This window comes from Amphiura filiformis, chromosome 2, assembly GCF_039555335.1.
Source record: "Amphiura filiformis chromosome 2, Afil_fr2py, whole genome shotgun sequence".
Classification (NCBI taxonomy): domain Eukaryota; kingdom Metazoa; phylum Echinodermata; class Ophiuroidea; order Amphilepidida; family Amphiuridae; genus Amphiura; species Amphiura filiformis.
Window position 1 is genome coordinate 94242762 of NC_092629.1, and position 23518 is coordinate 94266279.

Here is a 23518-nt window from a genome sequence, read left to right on the forward strand (position 1 = left end):
TTTATCAACAAACCAAAAGAGGTCGCACCAGCGGGAAAAATGAACTCAGGCGAATGAACTCGCGGTTCAAGCCTTTTCGTGCTAGAAATTTACTTAGTAGCCAGTCTGAGATGGATACACAGAAGCTTCATCATCATAGTAAAAAGCTCAAAGATGTCTTGGGTAGGGTTGTGTTCATTTTTATTCATCAGTTTTGATATTACCGGTAAATGAGTCTGGATTGACATGCATGCCATTGCAAGCATGCCTTCCGAATTCTGCATCCCATACATGCATACCTGTAGACTGTAGTAGTGTATATTTAATATTATTATTTATTTTTCATGTAATATATGTAATTGTAAGCTTATGATCAATGGGTCAAGAAGTCAAATAGCACCCTGGGCTTTCTACGGCTACGCAGGAGGAACCTACGGAAATTTCCCACCCAACCAAAAAAGGAATACTCTTCGTTTTTTTTTTTCTTCTCGGATACTGCTTAACGTCCCAAGTGGAATAAGGCAAGCAGGAATTTGTGCATGCGTGTGATTTTCTTAGTCTCTTATGTTGCTTTCCTTTGCTTTGAAGAAGCTGTGTAGTGCTTCCTTGAATTGTTCAGTGCTGGTGATTTCAGTTATGTTGTGTGGGAGGTCATTCCAGTCTCTCACAGTTCTCGGCACATACATGTATGACACATACTCTGTCACCATGAGGATAAATGTAGGTATGCTAGGTGAATTCAAATTTGCCATCAAACTGCATCATTTTATATATCAAATTAAAGCTCTTGAGTAAGGCCGTAAAATAAAATTAATATTTTTTTTAGATTTTTCAATTTTTTAGACTTTGGAATGATTTATGAAATCTTCATACATATAAATAAGTTTATTAGAGAACAAGAATCACTTCCAAGTCTTTTTGTGGTACTCTAGGGGGTTTATCCCTCAGAATTTTACATTTGAAAAAAAAAAAAAGGGCCTCATCGCTTCCTCGAGCACTGTTGGAGAAGACCGAAAACTACTGACAATGCTAATTTTACATTGAAAAAAAAAAAAAAAAAAACACCTCCCTCCCTCATCAATTCATGAAAATCCTCTGGGCGAGAACCAAAACATTAATTTTATACGGCCTAAACAAAGCCAAAACTGAAAACCTTTTTTTTCATTGCACTTTCCGTAGCAAAGTTACATCTTGTCAAAGATTGACTTTCATCAAAAAGATTCAGCTAGCAAAATTCCCCAAAACGGCATTTCGGGGGTGTTTCTAGATCTTAGTCTCATTATGATAGCAGCTTTTTTTAATGGAACTGCTATCAAAATCCCTCTAAAATTCCATGTGCGATTGTCTTATAACCATAAAAAATCATATATTTGGGTCAAGTGACGTATAGAAAACATATTTATGTAGGTTAAGTAAATTTCCTTCTTCGGCCAGTTGTTTTAAATTTCTATGTAAATAATGCATTGACATTGTCGGCGAATTTGACTGACTAGCAAATGTGTTAACTAAGGTTTGCCTGGGATACCTAGATAATGTAGTTCACCACGTAAACTTGTATGGCTCAAAATTCGAACTGCTCACCATTAAGTTTACTGCTTTCTGTGTTTTGAAATTTGTTGACGTTTTAACGATCCCCGATTCCTGGTTGATTATTTTAGCTGTGTCAATGCATTGAATTTGAATGCATTTTGAAATCATTTAAAGGGCATTTCGTGATCCACAGCCTCATCCCCCACTTTTCTCAAAAAAAGTTGAGATTTTTATATCACTGGAAACCTCTGGCTACATAATGTTTATGTACAAAATATTTCTTGCAGATTAATTCGCTTTGCAAAGATATCGTGAAATTTGAATTTCGTTCTATGGAGCAGTGTAATACATAAATCATGCATAACTCGCAAACGCAAAATCGGAATCAACTGAAATTTTGGGAATAGGCTAAATTTCGTGGATATGTACCGAAAAATGTCATAAAAAGAGGATGCTAGGATCACGAAATACTCCTTTAAGGGGGTACTACACCCATTGGATTTTTTTGCGGGTTTTCTGCATTTTGTGGAGAAATGAGAAAAAAAATTGGTCAAAGTGGTATGCAAAATGAAGGGGCAAATCTTCTTGTTCTATTGGTGGCATCGGTATCAATGTAGCTTACATGCTTTTAAAGGTAGAAGCTCGGAAGAGGTACATAGACCTCGATTCACAAAATCGAGTTTCTTTAGAATTTCAGAATTGATACCGTTAATCCAATCACTCACACTTGTTAAGCATTTGTGACAGACGCTAAAAGTATAAAAATTATTTTTGGGGGGAAATTAATTAATTATGCACAGCTTTGAAAACATTAATATGCATCAATTTCATGTTATCAATGAAATTAAACTTATTTCCCCCCTTTAGTTGACAATGATATGCAAAATTTGTGTTCGCAAGGCAGCATATTTGTTTCAGGTTTGATAAGGTTGAAATTAAAGAACAGTAAATGCCTTGGTTTTCAGTATTAGGTGAATTTTTGCTCAGTTTTCTGAGGAAATACGGGAAGCTTACAAAACATGATTTATAATGCATTTGTAATGTGAATCGGTATGTTCACAATGATAACAGCTAAATGGGACACCCTACTAGTTCATGTGTATTAACAGTTTCGTCACTTACCTGTACCGCATGCTGAAATCATTCCACTTTAAGAAAATCCATTATAAATCCAGTATAAATCCATGAAACTCACTGTATTCGCTTGCGAAAGACTTCCGCATACATTTTTGTACAGACGCCATGATTTGGTTTTTCTAGCGGTGGGCGATTCGATACCATTTTGGTATCGGTCAATTTCGATACAATACTTTATTTTTATGGAACGAGGCCTATTGAAAACAAAAATAATTATTCAAAAATTGAAAACAAATATTAAATAAAAAATCTTTCATTCTCTATTAGCGACTTCAGGTAGCGAATAAATTGTGTGTGGTAGGCCTATAGGGACCGTCGACCGTTCACAAACACTTGCTGGGGGGGGGGGGCCGAAGCAAAAAAAATTCATCACACAAATATTTCGGGGCCCCTTTTAGCCTACAGACCTCCTATCATTCACATTTAAAAGTGCATAGAAACTAGTTTACGCTAGGAATCCTCATTTCATACAATTTTTAACAATGTTTCACACACCCAAAGTTTTCGTGTTCTTGAGCATTGTAAAGTTGCAATGTTCGAATCCAATCAAAGTAGGCCTAATTGCAAATCTTTTACAAAATATTTTACAAACACCACGGTTATATGTTATGAAAGATTTGAAACTATAGCCAATGTATTGGTTTTGTTTAATGTTTACAATTAATTTCAACACAAAAATTGTGTTAATAATGTTTTAAACTTAAATTGTCAACAGAAAGAGTCAGCTGATCATCAGGTTTTATGTCTTCTTTTAACATGAGTGGAAACAAAGGAACCCAAGAATGTGCAAAGTTATTGACTTCGCTAGCATCTTAAATTTAAACTCTGAGTCAAAAATAAGCTTTGTTTCATTAATTAAAAAGAAAGTTGTAAAGTTGTTGTATCTTGTTGGTAAAGTGAAGTTTGCTCCTGGTTTTATTATTACCTGTGTTGCGATTCAAATCCCACAAAGAGTAAAAACGTTAGTTATTAAATGTGGTAGGCCTCAGTACCCCCTCCAATCCCCAACATAGGCCTACACATGGACTCAATTAAGGCTGGATTCAGGTGGCTGGCCGCCCCCAAATAAATAAATAAAGAGAAGAGAAGGGAAGAAAGGAGAAAAGAGAAGAGAAAAAATGGAGGAAAGGAGGAGAGAAACTAAATTGCACGTAATTGAGTAGGCCCATGTGTAAATAACCGCACAGTCGGGACGATTGGAAGTAGGTCCTATAGGGCGAGTTTCCCGACAGGAGTCTTATTAAGCCGTAGTCTTAAGGTGGCCTTGAGGCTATTAAGCCTTACCCGCTCTCGAAGCCCGAGTCTTAACTTTAGCCGGATTTCTTCAACGCAAATTCAACCTAGTCTTAGTGGCTTTGCAGGCTTAACGCTTGACAACCTCGTCCCTTTCAACCAGCGACTTAATTGTATAGGCTGTTGGAGGTAGATGTACATAAGCTGTGGTCCTCACGGTTTACCGTACTAACAAGGTTGCCGTCTCATTATCGCAATGTTCCCGGTGCAAAGACTAGCCTGGACCCACGGTCTTGTGCTTGGGCTTATACCGTACACAACTTGATGCAAGAATATTGTGTCTGTTTTTGTGTCTTTTATGTATTATTTTATTTCCACTTGACTTTTTATGAGTCCAACTTGTATGAATGATACGTCTATGATTTATACTGTGATTTTTTCTTTGCATCCCAAAAGGGTAAAACTGTAAGCCTAATGGAAAGGAATCTGTGATTCCCTAAAAGGAAAGCAACCAACGTGCTATCTACTGCTGATATCAGTAGTCTTCTCAGGTCTCACATGAAGTTATTTGTTGGTACAATATTTATAATTATTTAAGTAGAAGATATAGCAATATTATTAGGCCCATGAAAGTCAATTCCGAGTTTATCGTCCCTTTTTTTTCCCAGGTTGGTGAAGTGACTTTTTCATTTTTCATTTTTCATTTTTCATTATTTCATCAGATTTCATTATTGACCTAAAGTGCGTGTTGATTTAAAGCCACACTCATACATGTTATTTATAAACATGTTTTTATATGGGTAGGGACTAGAAAAGTTAGAAAAGAGCCTGGTTTTGGTTCCAAGTTATAAATTTATATGTTTTACAAACAAAAATATATGTTTCCAATTGCTAAAACTGGTGAAAACACTGATACATGGAAAATAATGAATTATTTTGGCATTTTGAAAATTTGACGCGGTGTTTTGGTGTCCAAAAAGTGACGCTGGCGGGGGACGATAAACTCGAATCGACTTTCACGCTACTTTATATGCATCTTATCCGTAAATTCAGTTTTAATACTGCATGCATTATTGTTTCGTGTCAAATATTTACTATATCTTTACCAATTTTGTCCTTCTTCTATTGTATTAAATTGATGTCCAACCTGGTATAATATAGGCACTCCAAAATAATATTGTAATAGGCCTACTTATGAAAATACGAGTATCAAACTATTAAGGCTTGGATAGGGACATGTGGTATCATATAGGTCTTCATGATGATGATGATGATGATGAAGATGATGATGATGATGATGATGATGATGATGATGATGATGATGATGATGATGATGATGATGATGATGATCATGATCATGATGATGATCATGATGATGATCATGATTATGATCATGATGATGATGAAAGATTAAAAAAAAATTATATTCGTTGTTAAAAAAATCATCATTCAAAATGAGCAGGTCTTATGATAGCAACAGCTACTTAAAACAATTCAACTAACTCAAATGAACACTAAAATAAAATGCTGAAATGTTCAACTAAATCGTCGAACAATTACTTACCCACAGTGGCGTAACTAGACATTTTCATTTGGGGGTGGGGTGGGGAAAGCGGGGCAAACATAATAAATGAGGGCAGGCATCGTTCATGCTGTTAGGGTTTGTAAGGGGTGGAGTGGGTCTGAGGAGTTGTGGGATCTGCTTGGAATGTGTCCCCGAACATTGGCGTAGATTTCTTTTTGACATGAGTTGGGATTGAAAAAAATATGGTACAAATGCCATAGTTTAATAAGCTATTAAAGCTGGTGACATATAGGCCAATGGTACAAAAGTGGGATAAATGCAATTTATTTAACTTTAAAAATGAGTTTTAAGGTTAAAATGACCAAATATGAGGTTAAATAATAACTCTCAGAAGTAGGCCTAATTTAGCTTTTTCATGGGGGGGAAGAGCTCCCCGCTTCCCTAGTTACGCTGACTGTTTACTCATGTTAATTGAAAGACCGTCAAAAATATGAAAGATAAACTTCAATTACAATTTAAATAATTTGTAAATTGAAATAGACCAAGGCTTACGACCTAAGACCTGCTCTGAGGCAGGGCCAAGAAAAGCCGCTGTAAGCCTGGTCTAACAGGCTTGCGTAGACTACTGCTACAGAAGACTGATTTCGAGAAATGCAAATTTTACTGAAGCCTGGGGCTAATCCTACAAGCCTGGCACACGGGCTAACGAAGCCTCGAGGCTATGGTAGCCGGGCTTCGGGAAATACGTTTTCAGTTAAGCCTGGTCTTACGACCTCTTAAGCCTTGAGGCTAGACAAGCCAATTGCTAAGCCACCCGTCGAGAAATTCGGCCATAGAGGCCTGCGACTAGGCATTGCTTGAAGGCGGGTCCTCATCCTAAAAGCACGTGAAAATTACTGCGGGTCCGCCGATATGCACGGCCCCTTACATTTTGCCACCAAAGTCAAAAATTAAGACGGACTCCATAACGACTTCATCGATTTATGCATGCTTTAGTAATTGCCAATCTCAAGTTTTGCAAATTGATTTCGGGCCCTTTTTCTGTTTAAAGCAATTGATTCAAATAGTAGTGTAAAAACAATACCGAATGGCTTCAATTCGACCTTCATTTTGCAAATTTTTTTTATTTTTTAGGGGGGAACATCCCCCTCATACTCCCCCTTGTGTTGTGGATAAACATATGATCATTTTCTCTCTTCTTCCAACATTTGCAAATTTAAGCCCAATTTATGTATAGGCTTACAGGAAAACTTGTCCAAGGAAGGTTTCATGGACCATCATTTTACAAATGTGCGGCTAAAATTGTACACACTAGTACCAAAATGGTCCACCAAGTCACTTCAATTTAGTCTTCATTTTACCCTCCCCTCGTGTGTCGATATACAAGTGGCCATTTTCGCTTCTGCTTTCACCGATTTATGTTTAAAACAATTTATAGGCCTACGATAATAGGGAATTGAAACTTGTCCACGAAAGGCTCTCACAAATTTTCGGCCGCCAAACTAAAATTTTACACTAGTATATAGGCCTTGGCATAATAGTGCCAAAATTGTCCACCAAATCGCTTCAATTAGATCTTCATTTTGCACACGTTTTTTTTTTTTTTTTTAGGGGGGTACACCCTCCCTCAGTCAACCCCCTGCGTTGCGCAAGCGCGCTCCGCTGCCATTTTTTTTTTTCATTTTTTATATTTTTCTACAAATTCACCCAAACCCCTGACTGCTCTAGTTCGACAATGGGTACCAAAAGCTGGTATCGCCCATCCCTATGAAGATTGACTACGTACTCTCGCTAAATAAAAGGGATGAATAAGCGTCCTTATCAACCAATCAACTTTTAAGACAAATAGGTGAAAAACGATGTTTTTTCATAATTTTTTTAATTTCACATGATCCGTGCATATATCGCCTAGCTATAAATGAAAAAATATTTTTTTAGACCAATCAAACCAATATATGGGTGTAGTACGCCCTTAATAGAGTATGACATGAATACAAAGTATCGATTTTCATATTAAAAATACAAAATATCTTGAATTTTTTTTAATTTTTTTTTTTTTTAGGTCAACCATGAATGATCCTGGCATTTAGGTCTAGGTCCAGGGACACTACAAAACCGAAATAATAATTTTTTTTTGTTGCAATATTGGGTACCCGTTACCCGCCTGAAAAATGCAGCGGGCACCCGGTACAAAATTACCCGAAAATGCCAGGCCTAATTCCAAAGCAAGTGGTTCAACCTAAATTCATTCCAGCTATTATGAGTACTAACAAAACCAGAGGCAGCCACCTGCAGGATTCAGTCCTACCAGTTCTCATTCTTCCTCAGCGTCATTAATTTGCCTGTGGAACGCACTACGGTACCAGCTTCAGTCGTATCTGCCCCGTCTTTGGAGACCTTCCAAAGCAGACTGAATTCACTATCGTTTCGCTAGAATGGAAGAGGACTTTTTTACTCGCACATCAGCACCATTTCATCTGCACTCAGCGAATCTGTGTTTCCGCTCGCACCCTTTGCACCGCACACAGTACGACTATACCAGTGTCCGAATTAAGAAAATAAAAGGGGTTGTCCCACGGACAACCAGGTTGTAATTTCTGGTTGTCCACCAAAGTTTTTGGTTGTCCGTAAGCTGCCACAATCTGAAACAACTACACGTGACCAATAAAGTGGAGTGAGTGGAGTCAATTTATGAACAATTACTCTTAAATATTTTTAAATATTGAATTGTTAAAACAATTCATCAGTTGTGTCAGGTTTGAGCAAACTAACATGCTGAAAAAGTGACTTTTGGCTGCAGATCTTTGGTTGTCCGCCGGACAACTAGAGCATTATTTTCGGTTGTCCGGTGCATGTTTTGGTTGTCCCGGGCGAACGGACAACCATAATTTCGAACACTGGACTATACTCTCGGGAGTGAAACAGTATGACTATACTCTGGAGTATAAGGCTAAGAGGACTGGCTAATGGTTGGGGCGCGTCCACGAGCTTCATAATCGAAATGTTGCAGGTCCACGGTCGGTGTGTTGCGTCCTTGGGCAAGATAGCTTAATTCCCATTGCTTCACTCCACCACTGGTTGTAAAATGGGGAGCTGTTGGGGGTAATCACAATCTAATTCTCTGAGAGTACCTGTGCATCAGTTGCGGACTTGGTGAAGGGGAAATGATTCTGATACAGGGCATAAAATAAGGATTCTGAAGGGTGCCCATTTCAAGGCAAATTTGAAAGGGCACATGTTAAAGAATTGACTTTGGACTTACTTGGACTTATTGCTTTCCTCCCTCGGATCCTGGGAACCTTGGAGCCAGCCGTTTCACTCACCATGGAAGTCCATATGCCTCTGTTTGTGACCATACTCCTTGCATTGTAGATTGATGTAATGCCAAGTTCTTGGCAGCTGTTTTTTTATGTTGTCAAGCCAGCGCTTTGGGGGTCTACCTCTAGGCCTGTGTCCAGGTATTCTACCTTCAAGGGCATGTTTAGTGTATCTGTCCTTTGGCATACATATGATGTGACCAAAGTAGAACAGTTGTTTGGCTTTGATTTTGTCTAGTATTGTGACCTGACTGCTTGTTGCCTCTCTTATTGATGTGTTCCGTAGCCTATCTCTTCTGGAGACTCCCATTATCCATCTTTAAAACAAGACATCTCGAACACCAACAATCTCTTCTCGTCTCTTTTCTTGAGCGTCCAAGCTTCTGCCCCATATGTAATTGCTATTGACAAGATTAGCACCTGGTAGCAAGGTCTTAGCTAGCCATGCGTCCACCCGTCTTTAAGACGGCCTAGTCTAATTTTAGACGGGTGGATTTAATGGATTTTACAGATGTGATAGCTCTAATGTGATGATTTTAAGGTTATATGAACTTGAGACTAATTCAGAGTGACATGTAAAGGCCAAATCAGGACATATTTGACCCTAGTGACCCTTCCATGGGTATAGACAAGTTGTTTTATATTTGAGGGTCAAATTTTGGTGTCTGCTTGGACGGGTGGTTTCCGATTTCTGGCTAAGACTGCCTGGTAGAGTTCCATTTTTATGTCAATACTAATTTCTTTTGACTTCCATATTGTGGTTAACTTCCGCATGCTTCCCATTGCTAGTCCAATCCTCCGTTTGATGTCTTCCGTACTGGTTGAATTCTCTGTGATAACTCCTCCCAGGTAGGTGAAGGTTTGGACTTGCTTCAGTTGGTCACTTTCTATGAAGATGGTTATTGGGTGGCTGACTATGTTGATGATCTGTACTTCAGTTTTCCCCTTGCTTATAGTGAGGCCAAATTTCCTGCTTTGAGTGTGGACTAGAGTTGCAAGTGATTGAAGATCTTCCTCTGAATCTGCCATTAACACAACATCATCGGCAAACCGCAGGTTGTTAAAGAATAGTCAGCAATTAATAGGGCATCAAGGCAACTGTCAGGAGGCAATTTGCCTTCGGGTATTTTGCAGCCTGCTGATATATCCTAATGCATGAATTGCAGCGGAGCAATAATTGTTGAAGTGTGCTGATAACTAGGTCATGCTTAGATGAAGTGCATGTTAAATCACCGACATTTTATTTTTTATGCGGGGGATGATCATTGAGTGTGTAGAAGATGCCATGTAGGCTCGCCCTTTAGTTACGGGCTCGCAAGTCATCACATCACCATGGTGATCATGCCGCCTCGCCTGGCAAACCTAGCCTCAGGGCAAGGGGTGAATAACTTACATACTCGAATTAGAACACGATAGTTACACCCTGGGGGAGGCACTCCCTACATGTAACTGAAATGACAGGGATGTGCCTAGGCCATGTTAAAAGTAGGGGGCTTTCAGGTCAAATGTACAATTACAAAAATATGGGGTTGTTCAGTACACAACCTGAATAAAAATGGGGTCATTCGGTATGAAGCTTTATATAAAGTGGGCCATTTTTGGGGTAACAAACTGTAAAATTGGGGTCATTGGGTACAAGATTGCCAAAATGGTGTTATTGAGCACATTAAGGTAATACACTATTTTAAAGTGTTGCGATTTGGTAGTTCACAACATCTTGCGAATGGTAATGAGCTTTGGCAAAATTGCATTGCTCATTTCCTTATGAGCGTGTAGAAGAATTCAAATATCACAGAAATAATTTTGTAGGTCCTGTGGTTCTTGAGTTATGTTGTAAAGAGGGCTGAAACAACAACACTTTTGTAAAATGTACATAACTCATTAACAACAATAAATTAAGCAAGTTTTCAAATTATATAATTTGTAGAATGAACATTTGCAAAACATCAAGGTGTTATTTGTCAATAATTTATTGATCTAGAGAATGAAAATCGATTTTTTTTTTTTGTTTCGACCAACAACTCCTCGTCTACCCTTAAGTGACCCTTCCATGGGTATAGACAAGGTATAGACAAGTTGTTTTATATTTGAGGGTCAAATTTTGGTGTCTGCTTGGACGGGTGGTTTCCGATTTCTGGCTAAGACTCTGCCTGGTAGAGTTCCATTTTTGTGTCAATACTAATTTCTTTTGACTTCCATATTGTGGTTAACTTCCGCATGCTTCCCATTGCTAGTCCAATCCTCCGTTTGATGTCTTCCGTACTGGTTGAATTCTCTGTGATAACTCCTCCCAGGTAGGTGAAGGTTTGGACTTGCTTCAGTTGGTCACTTTCTATGAAGATGGTTATTGGGTGGCTGACTATGTTGATGATCTGTACATTGTACTTCAGTTTTCCCCTTGCTTATAGTGAGGCCAAATTTCCTGCTTTGAGTGTGGACTAGAATTGCAAGTGATTGAAGATCTTCCTCTGAATCTGCCATTAACACAACATCATCGGCAAACCGCAGGTTGTTAAAGAATAGTCAGCAATTAATAGGGCATCAAGGCAACTGTCAGGAGGCAATTTGCCTTCGGGTATTTTGCAGCCTGCTGATATATCCTAATGCATGAATTGCAGCGGAGCAATAATTGTTGAAGTGTGCTGATAACTAGGTCATGCTTAGATGAAGTGCATGTTAAATCACCAACATTTTATTTTTTATGCGGGGATGATCATTGAGTGTGTAGAAGATGCCATGTAGGCTCGCCCCTTTAGTTACGGGCTCGCAAGTCATCACATCACCATGGTGATCATGCCGCCTCGCCTGGCAAACCTAGCCTCAGGGCAAGGGGTGAATAACTTACATACTCGAATTAGAACACGATAGTTACACCCTGGGGGAGGCACTCCCTACATGTAACTGAAATGACAGGGATGTGCCTAGGCCATGTTAAAAGTAGGGGGCTTTCAGGTCAAATGTACAATTACAAAAATATGGGGTTGTTCAGTACACAACCTGAATAAAAATGGGGTCATTCGGTATGAAGCTTTATATAAAGTGGGCCATTTTTGGGGTAACAAATTGTAAAATTTGGGTCATTGGGTACAAGATTGCCAAAATGGTGTTATTGAGCACATTAAGTGCCAAAACTGTGAAAAAGAAACTTGGCCACCTTGGGAACTTGAATCAAGCAACTGGATGTTAACTTTTGGGAATAAAAAGGGGGTCATTGGGTAGCAGGAAATAGAAAACGGGGGGTCATTGAGTACCTGATTTTTTTAAAAGGGGGTCATTGGGTATTAGGTAGGACAATAGCTGAATGTGCGATCACGGGGCAGGGAAAATAAAAGAAAATCACATTTTTAATAATATTACTTACTATTTTTTGTTATTTGATAAAATTAGAATCACAAAATGTTCTGATAATTAATATGAACAGGGTGCATTCATATTATTTTCATGACTAAACAGTTGTTTATGTCCGAGGGCCATAACCATTTAGTCATGGAAATATATGAATAAACCCTTAACTCATTGGCAAATTTGAACTTTCTATCATGCTTTCCATGGTCAGAAAGTAAATATTTTGTTCTGGGACTGAATTATTTGGGCTAACCAATTGGCTCTTGTTGTCATGATTACTTTCACTCGAAAAAAGCTGGATTGAGATCAACAGACAATGGACGCCTGCTGGAGCTTCGCCCAGGAACCCTATGGGGAGATAGATCCTTCGAAGTTGGTGTACCTAAACTATGGAACACACTGCTTGTAGTACCGTACTAAGAACATGTGACAATATCACAGCTTTCAAATTTGGACTTAGGACCCATCTGTACAATGAGGCATTCAAAAAGTGACTCTTTTAGTATTTGACTATTTTTCTTATGAACTGTGTCACCATGTTGATATACTTTTCTCAGATCTTTTGAACTTGTTGTGTCAAGCGCCATTGAGTGTCGAAGGCGGATACCGGCGCTATATATCGTCATTATTAATTATTTTAAAATCAACCAATCAGGATGATTAAAAAAAAAAAGATTTTTCTAATTTTTGATTAGCCAATAGGAAGCTCCATAAGAGGCCATTATCAGGAGGCAGTAAGACATTGCTAAGAGAAGCTGTTCTACAACTTATAGATCATCATCAACAATTGGACCTACTTATTAAAGAGGTAAGGATTTAGCCAATAGGAAGCTCTGTTATATAATTGAGTTGTTCGTAGTGGAACCTCTTCCCTCTTAAACCATAAGCTTCCAGCATCTATAGGATTATGATGATTTTAACTTCTGCGCTGTATTTTGTGTGTAAATCCCCACTACACTTTCATTTCGTCATATTAATAAGTGCCCTATCCAAAAAATAACTTTGAACGTTTGGACAGTATTTTTTGTGGGACATGAGAGCACATCAGACATATCGAATTGTATTCTGAATACGAAGAATGTCCTAATGATAGCCTTTTTCATGTGTCTTAGCCAGGCATTGTCTAGCTTTTGCGTTGTCATTTTAGGCTTGCTGTTTCATCTGTCCTGGCTTCAGCTTTTGCAGCTATAGGTCTATATCACAGCATCTTCAATGAGTGGTGGGAATCAATTACCTTTGTTTTAATATTCCTCATTGCAATTTATTTGAATGCTTTGCAATTAATGGTTGCACTTTAATGTTGTAGGCATGTAGCTGACTTGAAGAAGGGGACTGGTGGTTATCTCAATGTATCTTTCTCCAGCACCCACCAGTTCCAAGTACAGGGCAATAAAAACAGAAAGAAAAAAAAAGAATGTCCTAATGATATCAAATAATTTTAATTTTTTGAAATTTGTGATATATATAACATACTACAGTACTTGAAGTAAACTTTATAAATCTAATGATATTTACTTTAAAAAGTGTATGTAGCTGGGAGGAAATCAATTGGGTCCTTTGTATCAAAATTTTCAATTGATCGTCGGCTTTTCCTCCCAGCACTATACATACACTTTCAGTACATATCATTATATTTAGAAAGTTTACCTCGAGGACTGTTAAATATCAAACATTTTAAATTTTAATAATTTGTCATAAAATTTGTATTATATCGCAAATTTCAAAAATTAAAATTTATTTGATAATATCAGAAGGACATTCCTCATATTCAATTCGATATGTCTGATGTGCTCTCATGTCACCTAAAATATACTGTCAAAACATTCATACCATGCAGAGCCCTAAAGCACCTACACTGTAGAGCGAAAGCGTTAATATACTGCCAAGCTACAGTGTTTAGTTATCTGTTACTACCGTACTGACGCGAGTATAGTCCCACCTTCGAGTAAAGTCCCACCCCCAAATTTTCGAAAAATTTCAGAAATTAAAAAAAAAGAATGCATTCAAATTCAATGCATTTTGAAATCATTAAAATAGAGTATGACATGAATACAAATTATCAATTTTCATATTAAAAATACAAAATATCTTGAATTTTTAAAAAATTTTTTTTTAGGTCAACCATGAATGATCCTAGCATTTAGGTCTAGGTCCTGGGACACTCCAAAGCCGAAAAAAAAAAAAAAAAATTGAAATTCAAGTATAGTCCCACCCCCCACCCCCAATTTTGAAAAATGTTCACCCAAAAACGGGCTCACGTCAGTACGGTACATTTCATGTTCCATCAGGAACAAAACCAAAAGTTTGATGATGTCTTATAAACTAAAGTGCCTTTGTTAGGATTCTGATGACCCCCTCACTTCATCCCTATAATGTAAGTCTGAACTGAAATATTAAAAATTCTAACTTAAAAAAAACCCAACTCTGACCGAAATTTTAACTAGTTTTTTACAAACATTTTTGACCCCTCCCCCTATAAACGAAAGGACTTTTATTTTTGGTTTGTTCCTTATAGAGCTCCAGTTTGCAAAATTCATCAAGAAATGTGATCCCTTCAGAAGTCAACAAAGATGACACAATATCTCACACGCATGGACAATTTTCTGGTAAGAAAATGTTTGCAAGTACCGTAACCACTCGGGTAAAAGCCCACCCCATACAATGTAGATGGCAGATTTCACTTCAAAAATGGAGGTGGGCTTATAACCGGGGAAGGGCTAGTGCATGAATAAAAAAAATAAGAACAATCATCCCCCATTTGTATGCCCAATGTACCAGTAATTTCTATCTTCTATGTCAATTTCTTAAAATTATAAGATAGTGTGGAATGTTAATTATCAAGTGATATTTTTTATATTTGTTCTTAAATATAAGAGCAAAGCACTGATTTGATTTAAGAATTTGGCCAAACTTTAGTACTGGGCTTATACCTGAGTGCACCCTTGTTCCCAGAATGTTTTGAAAAATGGGGGGTGGGCTTATAGCCAAAGGTGGGCTTATGGGTGGTTACAGTATTATAAGAATATCTGCACAAACATTATTAACCAAACATACGGAAATTAAATCCACATATCGTAACATTTGCTGAGAATGATGCCCTCAATACTTAGTATCTGTCAAAATTCTGATTTTGATACAGTTGCAATGTACTTTAGAAAACTAACATACCTTGCATGAAAGATTTTAAGGCTTTAAGTGCTGTAGTTGTGACAAAATCAGACATTTTGAATAAAATAACGGCATAAGTTGTTGAATTATTACAAGCAAAGTAATAGTTGAACTTATAGTTTATAACACTGTACCTCTCACAGTCCTACATGTACATACTGTCAAAGTGGTAATTTTTGCGCATATAAATTTTTTGCACTTTGCCAAGTTTAAGGTAAAGGAGATGATAAACAGTGATCGGAGTGCCCATCTCTCTTTCATTGGCGATTGGGCCAGACTCCTCCATGTAATGTTGCTATACAGGGATCGCTATACCTCCTCTACAGCGAGTCTGTTACCTTCCCAGCATTTAAGAATGCCGGTACCCATTTAAACGCCTGGGTGGAGAGGAGTAATCGAGATAAAGTACCTTACTCAAGGGCACAACACGATGGCGTCACTGGGGCTCGAACCTACAACCTTCTGATTCTGATTATGAGTCAGTGCCCGTTCCGCTAGGCCCCCGTGCAAACCGTAAGCACCCCCTTTTCAGTGCACCTGTTCGGGGGTGGGGGGGCTATGTGACTGATACAATGGATTCCAATAAATTTTTTTATGCTATTTTCCCTTATTACAGTTGATTCCTGTATATCATATCTCAAAGCACAGGCGCAAGCAGCTGGCATACCACTGGCAACATTGGCAGCTAATGTGTGTGTTGCCAAATTGAGTGAAGTTCTTCAGCAGTATGAACCTACGAAGTGTCCATACTTTGATAAAGAGGCAAAGGTAATTGGGCTATTCCGTTTATAATCCACACTACCCCTGTGAAAGATTTTAGAAACAACTTGGGGAGTATGTTTTTCAAATGTAATTGGCTAGGGTCAATCATTTTGAAACCCATACTCCCTCTGTACAATGTAAATGGCTTTACCTATATCTTCCACAACTGGAGTGAGTTTATCAAATGTAAGTTTCCTAATTCTTTATTCTATTTGAAACTCATACTCCCACTGTGGAAGACTTTAACTAAATCTTCCGCAGGGGTAGTGTGGATTTTAAATGGAATAGCCCATTGCATTGTCATAAACATTGGTCTATTCCAGTTGAAATCCCTATGGAAGACATGATCTTAATCTCATATACAGGGAGTGTGAATTTCAAATGAAGTAACCCATTCAGGTAATTCCATTTGAAATTCACACTCCCTGTGTGTAAGATTACATGTAATGACTTCCATAGGGGTGTATGGATTTTAATTAGAATATATAGCACATTGTACTTGTGTAACGGTAAAGTGAAGGTATACCATTTACAACTAACTTACATTGGTAAATCAAGAAGGTGGTAGGTGTATTTCTAGCATTTAACAAGCGAAAACATTTTATTGGCCCCCACACATATGTGGGGCTTATGTTTTATGGTTGCCAGCCTTGGTGGTTGGCTGCCTGCCTGGTTGGTTGGTTGGATGGTTGACTGCCCATCTGGGCGGAAGCAAAACAGTTAATCCACACTGCAGCTTAAATGCAACAAATGTAACAAATCAACTTCAAACTTGGTATGGTGATAGGATATGGTGGGCTGATGTGCTGTATATAGTTTTGTGTCATTTTATTTGCATATTTCTGAATATTTATTTGCATATTTTGCCCACGTTTTCAATAATCCACTCGCTTATCATTCCCTCACTTCTAAACTCATTTAAAATTGTAATGTTGATATTTGTAAATGGAGGTGTTATGTAAATGAGTTATAATTTCTATTGTTACTGTACAGGTCAGTAGCTCACATTTTACCAGTTTTAAATATACTTGCAGGGCCTCCTTTCAACTAAGTCCTTTGTCTTTGAAGGGCTAAAGAAAGTTTACATAAATAAAATAAATGTGCTTGTTTGCTTTCAGAATGCTGTTGAATCTATCCTGGACATTGTTGCCGCATTGAAAGAAACACACTCTTTTGACAGGATACAATTTGTCAAGGAACTCAATGCCAAGGTACTTTTCTACATCCAAATATACTTAAATGTATTACTATTAGGAATGTATTAAAAATACATCCAAATGAATTAAGAATATGCCTAAATGTTAGGAATTCACCTAAATGTATTAGGAATACACCCACATGTATTAGGAATACACCTAAATGTATTAGGAATACACCCAAATGAATTAAGAATACACCTAAATGTGTAAGGAATACACCTAAATACACCCAAATGTAATAAAAATGCACCCAAATGAATTAAGAATATACCTAAACTAGATTTCGCGGTTCTCGGGTCGGGCGGTTCTCGTGATAGGCCTATTTCAAAATATCCAAAACCTGTTACCAATATACCTGCCATGACCTTTCAAACTACTTTGAAATGCGTCTCTCAATGATCAAGACCCAACTTGACACAACTTAATCAAATATGTAGCTGTGATGCTTACTTAGGTAGTTCGGTAGGCCTACCCATAATCTGGAAATCCACCATTCGCCTCTTCCAAGCCCTGTCCATTGGAGGCTGTTACTAAAGTAATAAAATCAATCAGGAGAAACGTGATTGTGTACGCAAACACGGTTATAGCCCTTACCATAACTGATTATTTTTATGTTAACCATTCTGGAGGACCCCGGAAATAGCCATGTTCTGCTGAAATAGGCCTATATGCACGTGTTCCGTATATATCGAAATATATGTATTGAAAATAGGCCTATTGGTCCGTTGAGATGCACCTGTTAGTCACACTGTATGTTCCTTTGCTTTTGCATTGCAAGTTTTGTTCCTTCATATTTCATTTTCCCCACGGACTTACACGGAGAGGGATGCTGCTTTGAGATGTGCGTGGCATGGCCCTGGGTATGGGTTTTCGGCGTGCATTTTTGTCCGTGTACGTTGGCATGTTTTCATGGTCCCATTCCTATATGTTTTCCCATCCATGTTTACCTTTTTATCTTAATTATTATGGTGTTTTGAAGTTTTTGGCCTGACCGCTGTTTTCTTTACTCAAATTTCAAATTTTGTAGAACTTTTTTCTATTTCATTTTAATAATTTTTGTTTGTTTGTGTGTTTTATTTTTGTTTTTGAACTGTTGGCACTGTGATGGTTGAATGCAATAATTGTTACAAATATATTTATGGTACAAATTCTATTCAATGTAATTTGTGTACATCAATTTATCATAAATGTTGTGTTGATGCAAATCATGATGATATTAACAACTGGTATTGTTTCAAATGTTCTTGAACTATTTTTCCCTTTAATCATATTGCTGATGATAATGAGTTCTTATTTACAATTCAATCTTTGAATAATTGCCATACTTATAATAAGTTTTTAGAATTAAAATTTGATCCCTTATTATTTGAAATTGGTATGAACAATCATACCAATGATTATTTGCAAAGTGATGTCTTGAATTCATGTAATTGTATTTTTAATCCAAATTCAGACTTCAAACTATCCATCAAATCTGGTTTCTCAATTCTTCATTTAAATGCTCGTAGCTTTAATAAAAACCAGGATCTTATTAATGCTTTTATTTCCAATTTAAATGTTACCTTTTCAGTTATTTCTTTATCCGAAACCTGGTTTAAGGAAGATCATTCTAATTTGATTAACATTACCAATTATAACTTGCTTAATTTTCCTAGAGAGGGTAGAAGAAGTGGTGGGTCTGCTCTTTACATTCATGAGTCGTTGTCTTACATTGATCGTTCGGATTTAAATCTAACTCAAAACCAACATAATGTTATTAATCATTCGGAGTCTGTTTTTGTTGAAATAATTTCTCCAAATTCTAAAAATATAGTTGTTGGTAATGTGTATAGAGCCCATCATACTGATGTCGATGTTTTCAACTCTGATTTATCTATATGTTTAGATCAGATTCTAGCTGAAAATAAGTTGTCTTATATTTCTGGCGATTTTAATTTAGACATTCTCGATTTTGACAAAGACCGTAAAATAAATGAGTTTGTTAATAACTTTTATTCTCACAATATGTACCCTCTTATTGATCGTCCTACTCGAATCACTGATACTTCTGCCACTATTATTGATAATATTTTTACAAATGTACTTGACAAAAAGATTCAGTCATGTATTTTCATTAATGATATCACAGACCACTATCCTATTTTTCAAATAACTGATGATGTTGATATTCATATTGATGCTCCTAAATTTATTTACACTCGGTCCTTCAATCAGAGTAATAGGGACATTTTTACAAATCGCCTTGAATTGACCGATTGGAACCATATCTTATCCGATAATTCACCCACTGGTGCATATTCAAATTTCATTTTAAAGTTTAAGGATATTTATGATAGTTCTTTTCCAGTACAGCGCAAGCGAGTTTCTAGAGCAAATGGAGTCCCTCACAAACCCTGGATTACTAAAGCCATCCTGAAGTCCATCAAGAGGAAAGATAAGCTCTATCGTAAATATAAACATTCTCCAACAGCTTCAAACAAGCTTGCACTGTCTGAGTATAGGAACAAACTTACTTCAATCATTCGTGCATCTAAGAAAAGTTATTTTTGTAATTTACTTGATATTCACAAACGTAATATGAGGAAGACTTGGGGAGTATTGAATGGCCTCTTGGGTAAAAGTAAGAAAAGTCTTCCGGATTCTTTTGTTATTAATGGTAACAGTGTGTCTGATCCACAACAAATAGCTGATGGCTTCAATGACTATTTTACCAACATAGGCCCTAATTTGGCCAGTAAAATTCCTGATGTTCAAACAAATTTCAATGATTTTCTCACATCTGCTCCTTCACCAATGAACTCGATCTTTCTTAAGCCAACAGATGAGGAGGAAATTGTTGATATTTGTTCATCGTTCAAGTCTAGTACAGGTTGTGGTTATGATGATATTAAGCCTGACATAATTAAGAATATTATTCACTTAATTAAGACACCGTTAAGCCATGTTTTTAACTTATCAATAAGTACATGTGTTGTGCCGGACGATCTCAAAATTGCCCGTGTTGTTCCCATTTACAAATCTGGTGATTCTACTTTATGTAACAATTATCGTCCAATTTCTGTTTTGCCCATATTTTCTAAAATTTTAGAAAAAATTATTCACAAAAGATTATTTGGATTTCTTGATCGTCACAATTTACTTCAAAATTGCCAATTTGGATTTAGACATAACCACTCTTCTTACATGGCACTTCTCACTGCATATGATAAAATTGTTTCTGACCTAGATAAGAATTTTCATTCCATGGGAATCTTTTGGACCTCTCAAGGCATTCGACACCATTGACCATAACATTCTCCTGTCCAAACTTAATCACTATGGGGTCAGAGGAAGTGCCTTGAGTGGTTCAAGAATTACCTTTTGAACAGAACTCAGTATGTTGTCTTCAAAAATCATAAATCATCATTTCGTTCTGTATCATGTGGTGTGCCACAAGGCTCAGTGTTAGGTCCACTGCTTTTTATTATCTTCTTAAATGATATTGTATTCTCCTCTGACAAATTTAATTTTGTAACGTTTGCAGATGACACTAATGTCATCGTCTCACATCCAAATCTTTCTAATCTAATTACTATTGTAAACACTGAGTTGGAAAATCTTTCTGTATGGTTTAAATGCAATAAGTTATCACTTAAGAGCCAGTCTCCCTTATTATGTACCCAAATCAGGGGGGTTGTGATACAAAAAAAAATAGAATTTTCTCTAAAAAATAATTTTGGTACATATTAGCACCAACAACTCACATGTAAAATATGAGCGTGCACAGCGCCCTCGTTCAACTTGAAAAATTCTTGAAATTTCAGCCTCTCTGAGCCTTACTTGCAAATGGTAAACTTTGGAGGTGCATAACATAAATGCGCCATCATCATCCCAACCTGCATTTTGCATTTTTTTAAGTACCAAATGGTTACATTACAAAAACCAAGAAAAAAAATTGGGATCTTGATGGCGCACAAAATCAGCAAATCCAATGATTTGATGAAAAGCGCCCTCGTGCAAACTTCAAAGCATCATAACGGGCTGCGCCATCAAGATCCCAAGTCCGAACAAGTTTGAAATTAAAGACCTCCATGGCAAGTTTCATTTTTCAGCAAAAATTTTTTGGGATTTCATTGGCTCAACGAGTTAACAGAGGTCAAAGGTCAAAATTTCCTATTTTCGCACATTTTTGCACGCCTGTATTATTGAGCGCAAACGTCACCCAACTCACCAAATAGGATTTCATCAAAGAAGAGGTAATTCTCTGCAAAAACTGAAAAAAAATTAGCTTGGGATCTCTTGATCTTCAGATTTTTCAGATTTTTTGAAAATGGACTTAGCGTCATTTTGGAGGTCAATTTGACCTCTTTTTCTCACTCGCTTCTCTATGTGGGCTTTTTACTGCATCATAAAAGATCGCCAACAAGATCCCAATTTTATTTTTCATCGTCTAGCTTCTTTGGCGACCAGTAGACAAAAAACAAGCAACAGCTAATTGGGATCATGTGGGTGCACTAATATAAAAGAGGTCAAATGTCACGCTTTGTGCCAAAGTGATGCATATTTGCCTATGTGCAGCACGCAAGTGGAACTTTGACCTGCAATAAAAATGTGCGCCAACAAGATCCCATCTTACTTTTTGGATGATTGTATAAAGGGGCTTATGTATAACTGATAACAAGTAAAAAAAAAGTGGGATCATGTGGGCGCACTAATTCAATAGAGGTCAAAGTTCGTACTTTGTGCCGAATTGGCATTACATTGCCTATGTGCAGCACAAAAGTAGAACTTTGACCCGCAATAAAAATGTGCGCCAACAAGATCCCATCTTACTTTTTGGATGATTGGATAAAGGGGCTTATGTATAACTGATAACAAGTAAAAAAAAAGTGGGATCATGTGGGCGCACTAATTCATTAGAGGTCAAAGTTCATACTTCATACAAAATTAAACGATTTTTTAGCCTAAAGTTGCGAATTCAGCAACCTTTCACTCAAATTTTGCAAAATATGACTAAGTATTTTGACAAAAAATTTTTACTCTCACCAACTACCATGATGGAAGCAGCATCATCTGAAATGCACTCACACAAGTTTCTATGAGACATGTCTGGTGATCCCCATTGAAAAAATAATTCGGCACAAAGTATGAACTTTGACCTCTATTGAATTAGTGCGCCCACATGATCCCACTTTTTTTTAAATTGTTATTAGTTATACATAAACCCCTTTATCCAATCATCCAAAAAGTAAGATGGGATCTTGTTGGCGCACATTTATATTGCGGGTCAAAGTTCCACTTTTGTGCTGCACATAGGCAATGTAATGCCAATTCGGCACAAAGTATGAACTTTGACCTCTATTGAATTAGTGCGCCCACATGATCCCACTTTTTTTTTACTTGTTATCAGTTATACATAAGCCCCTTTATCCAATCATCCAAAAAGTAAGATGGGATCTTGTTGGCGCACACTTTTATTGCGGGTCAAAGTTCCACTTTCGTGCTGCACATAGGCAAATATGCATCACTTTGGCACAAAGCTTGACCTTTGACCTCTTTTATATTAGTGCGCCCACATGATCCCAATTAGCTGTTACTTGTGTTTTATCAACTGGTCGCCAAAGAAGCTAGACGATGACTAATAAAATTGGGATCTTGTTGGCGCATCTTTTTGTGATGCAGTAAAAAGCCCACATTGTGCAGCGAGTGGGAAAAAGAGGTCAAATTGACCCCCAAAATGATGCTAAGTCCATTTTCAAAAAATCAGAAAAATATGAAGATCAGGAGATCCCAAGCTAATTTTTTCAGTTCTTGCAGAGAATTACTTCTTCTTTGATGAAATGCTATTCGGAGAGTCAGGTGACGTTGGCGCGCAATAATACAGGCGTGCAAATATGTGCGAAAATAGGAAATTTTGACCTTTGACCTCTGTTAACTCGGTGCGCCAACGAAATCCCAACAAATTTTTGCTGAAAAATGAAACTTGCCATGGAGGTCTTTAATTTCAAACTTGTTCGGACTTGGGATCTTGATGGCGCAGCCGTTATGATGCTTTGAAGTTTGCACGAGGCGCTTTTCATCAAATCATTGGATTTGCTGATTTTGTGCGCCATCAAGATCCCAATTTTTTTCTTGGTTTTGTAATGTAACCATTTGGTACTTTAAAAAATGCAAAATGCAGGTTGGGATGATGATGGCGCACAATGTTATGCACCTCCAAAGTTTACCATTTGCAAGTAAGGCTCAGAGAGGCTGAAATTTCAAGAATTTTTTAAGCTGAACGAGGCGCTGTGCACGCTCATATTTTACATGTGAGTTGTTGGTGCTAATATGTACCAAAATTA

At 37.3% G+C, this 23518-nt stretch overlaps 1 protein-coding gene across 1 annotated transcript in view; it reads left to right on the top strand.

Annotated features, from left to right (window-relative positions):
- The first annotated feature begins 6 nt into the window (after positions 1 to 6).
- The window catches only part of LOC140172115 (Fanconi anemia group A protein-like), a 71372-nt gene continuing 47860 nt past the window's right edge, over positions 7 to 23518 (top strand). The window contains exons 1-5 of the mRNA XM_072195461.1: positions 7 to 162; positions 12762 to 12874; positions 14582 to 14672; positions 15851 to 16002; positions 17115 to 17207. Of these exons, the coding sequence (XP_072051562.1) occupies positions 54 to 162; positions 12762 to 12874; positions 14582 to 14672; positions 15851 to 16002; positions 17115 to 17207 (558 nt within the window). The 5' untranslated portion in view covers positions 7 to 53. The remainder of the gene's footprint in view (positions 163 to 12761; positions 12875 to 14581; positions 14673 to 15850; positions 16003 to 17114; positions 17208 to 23518) is intronic.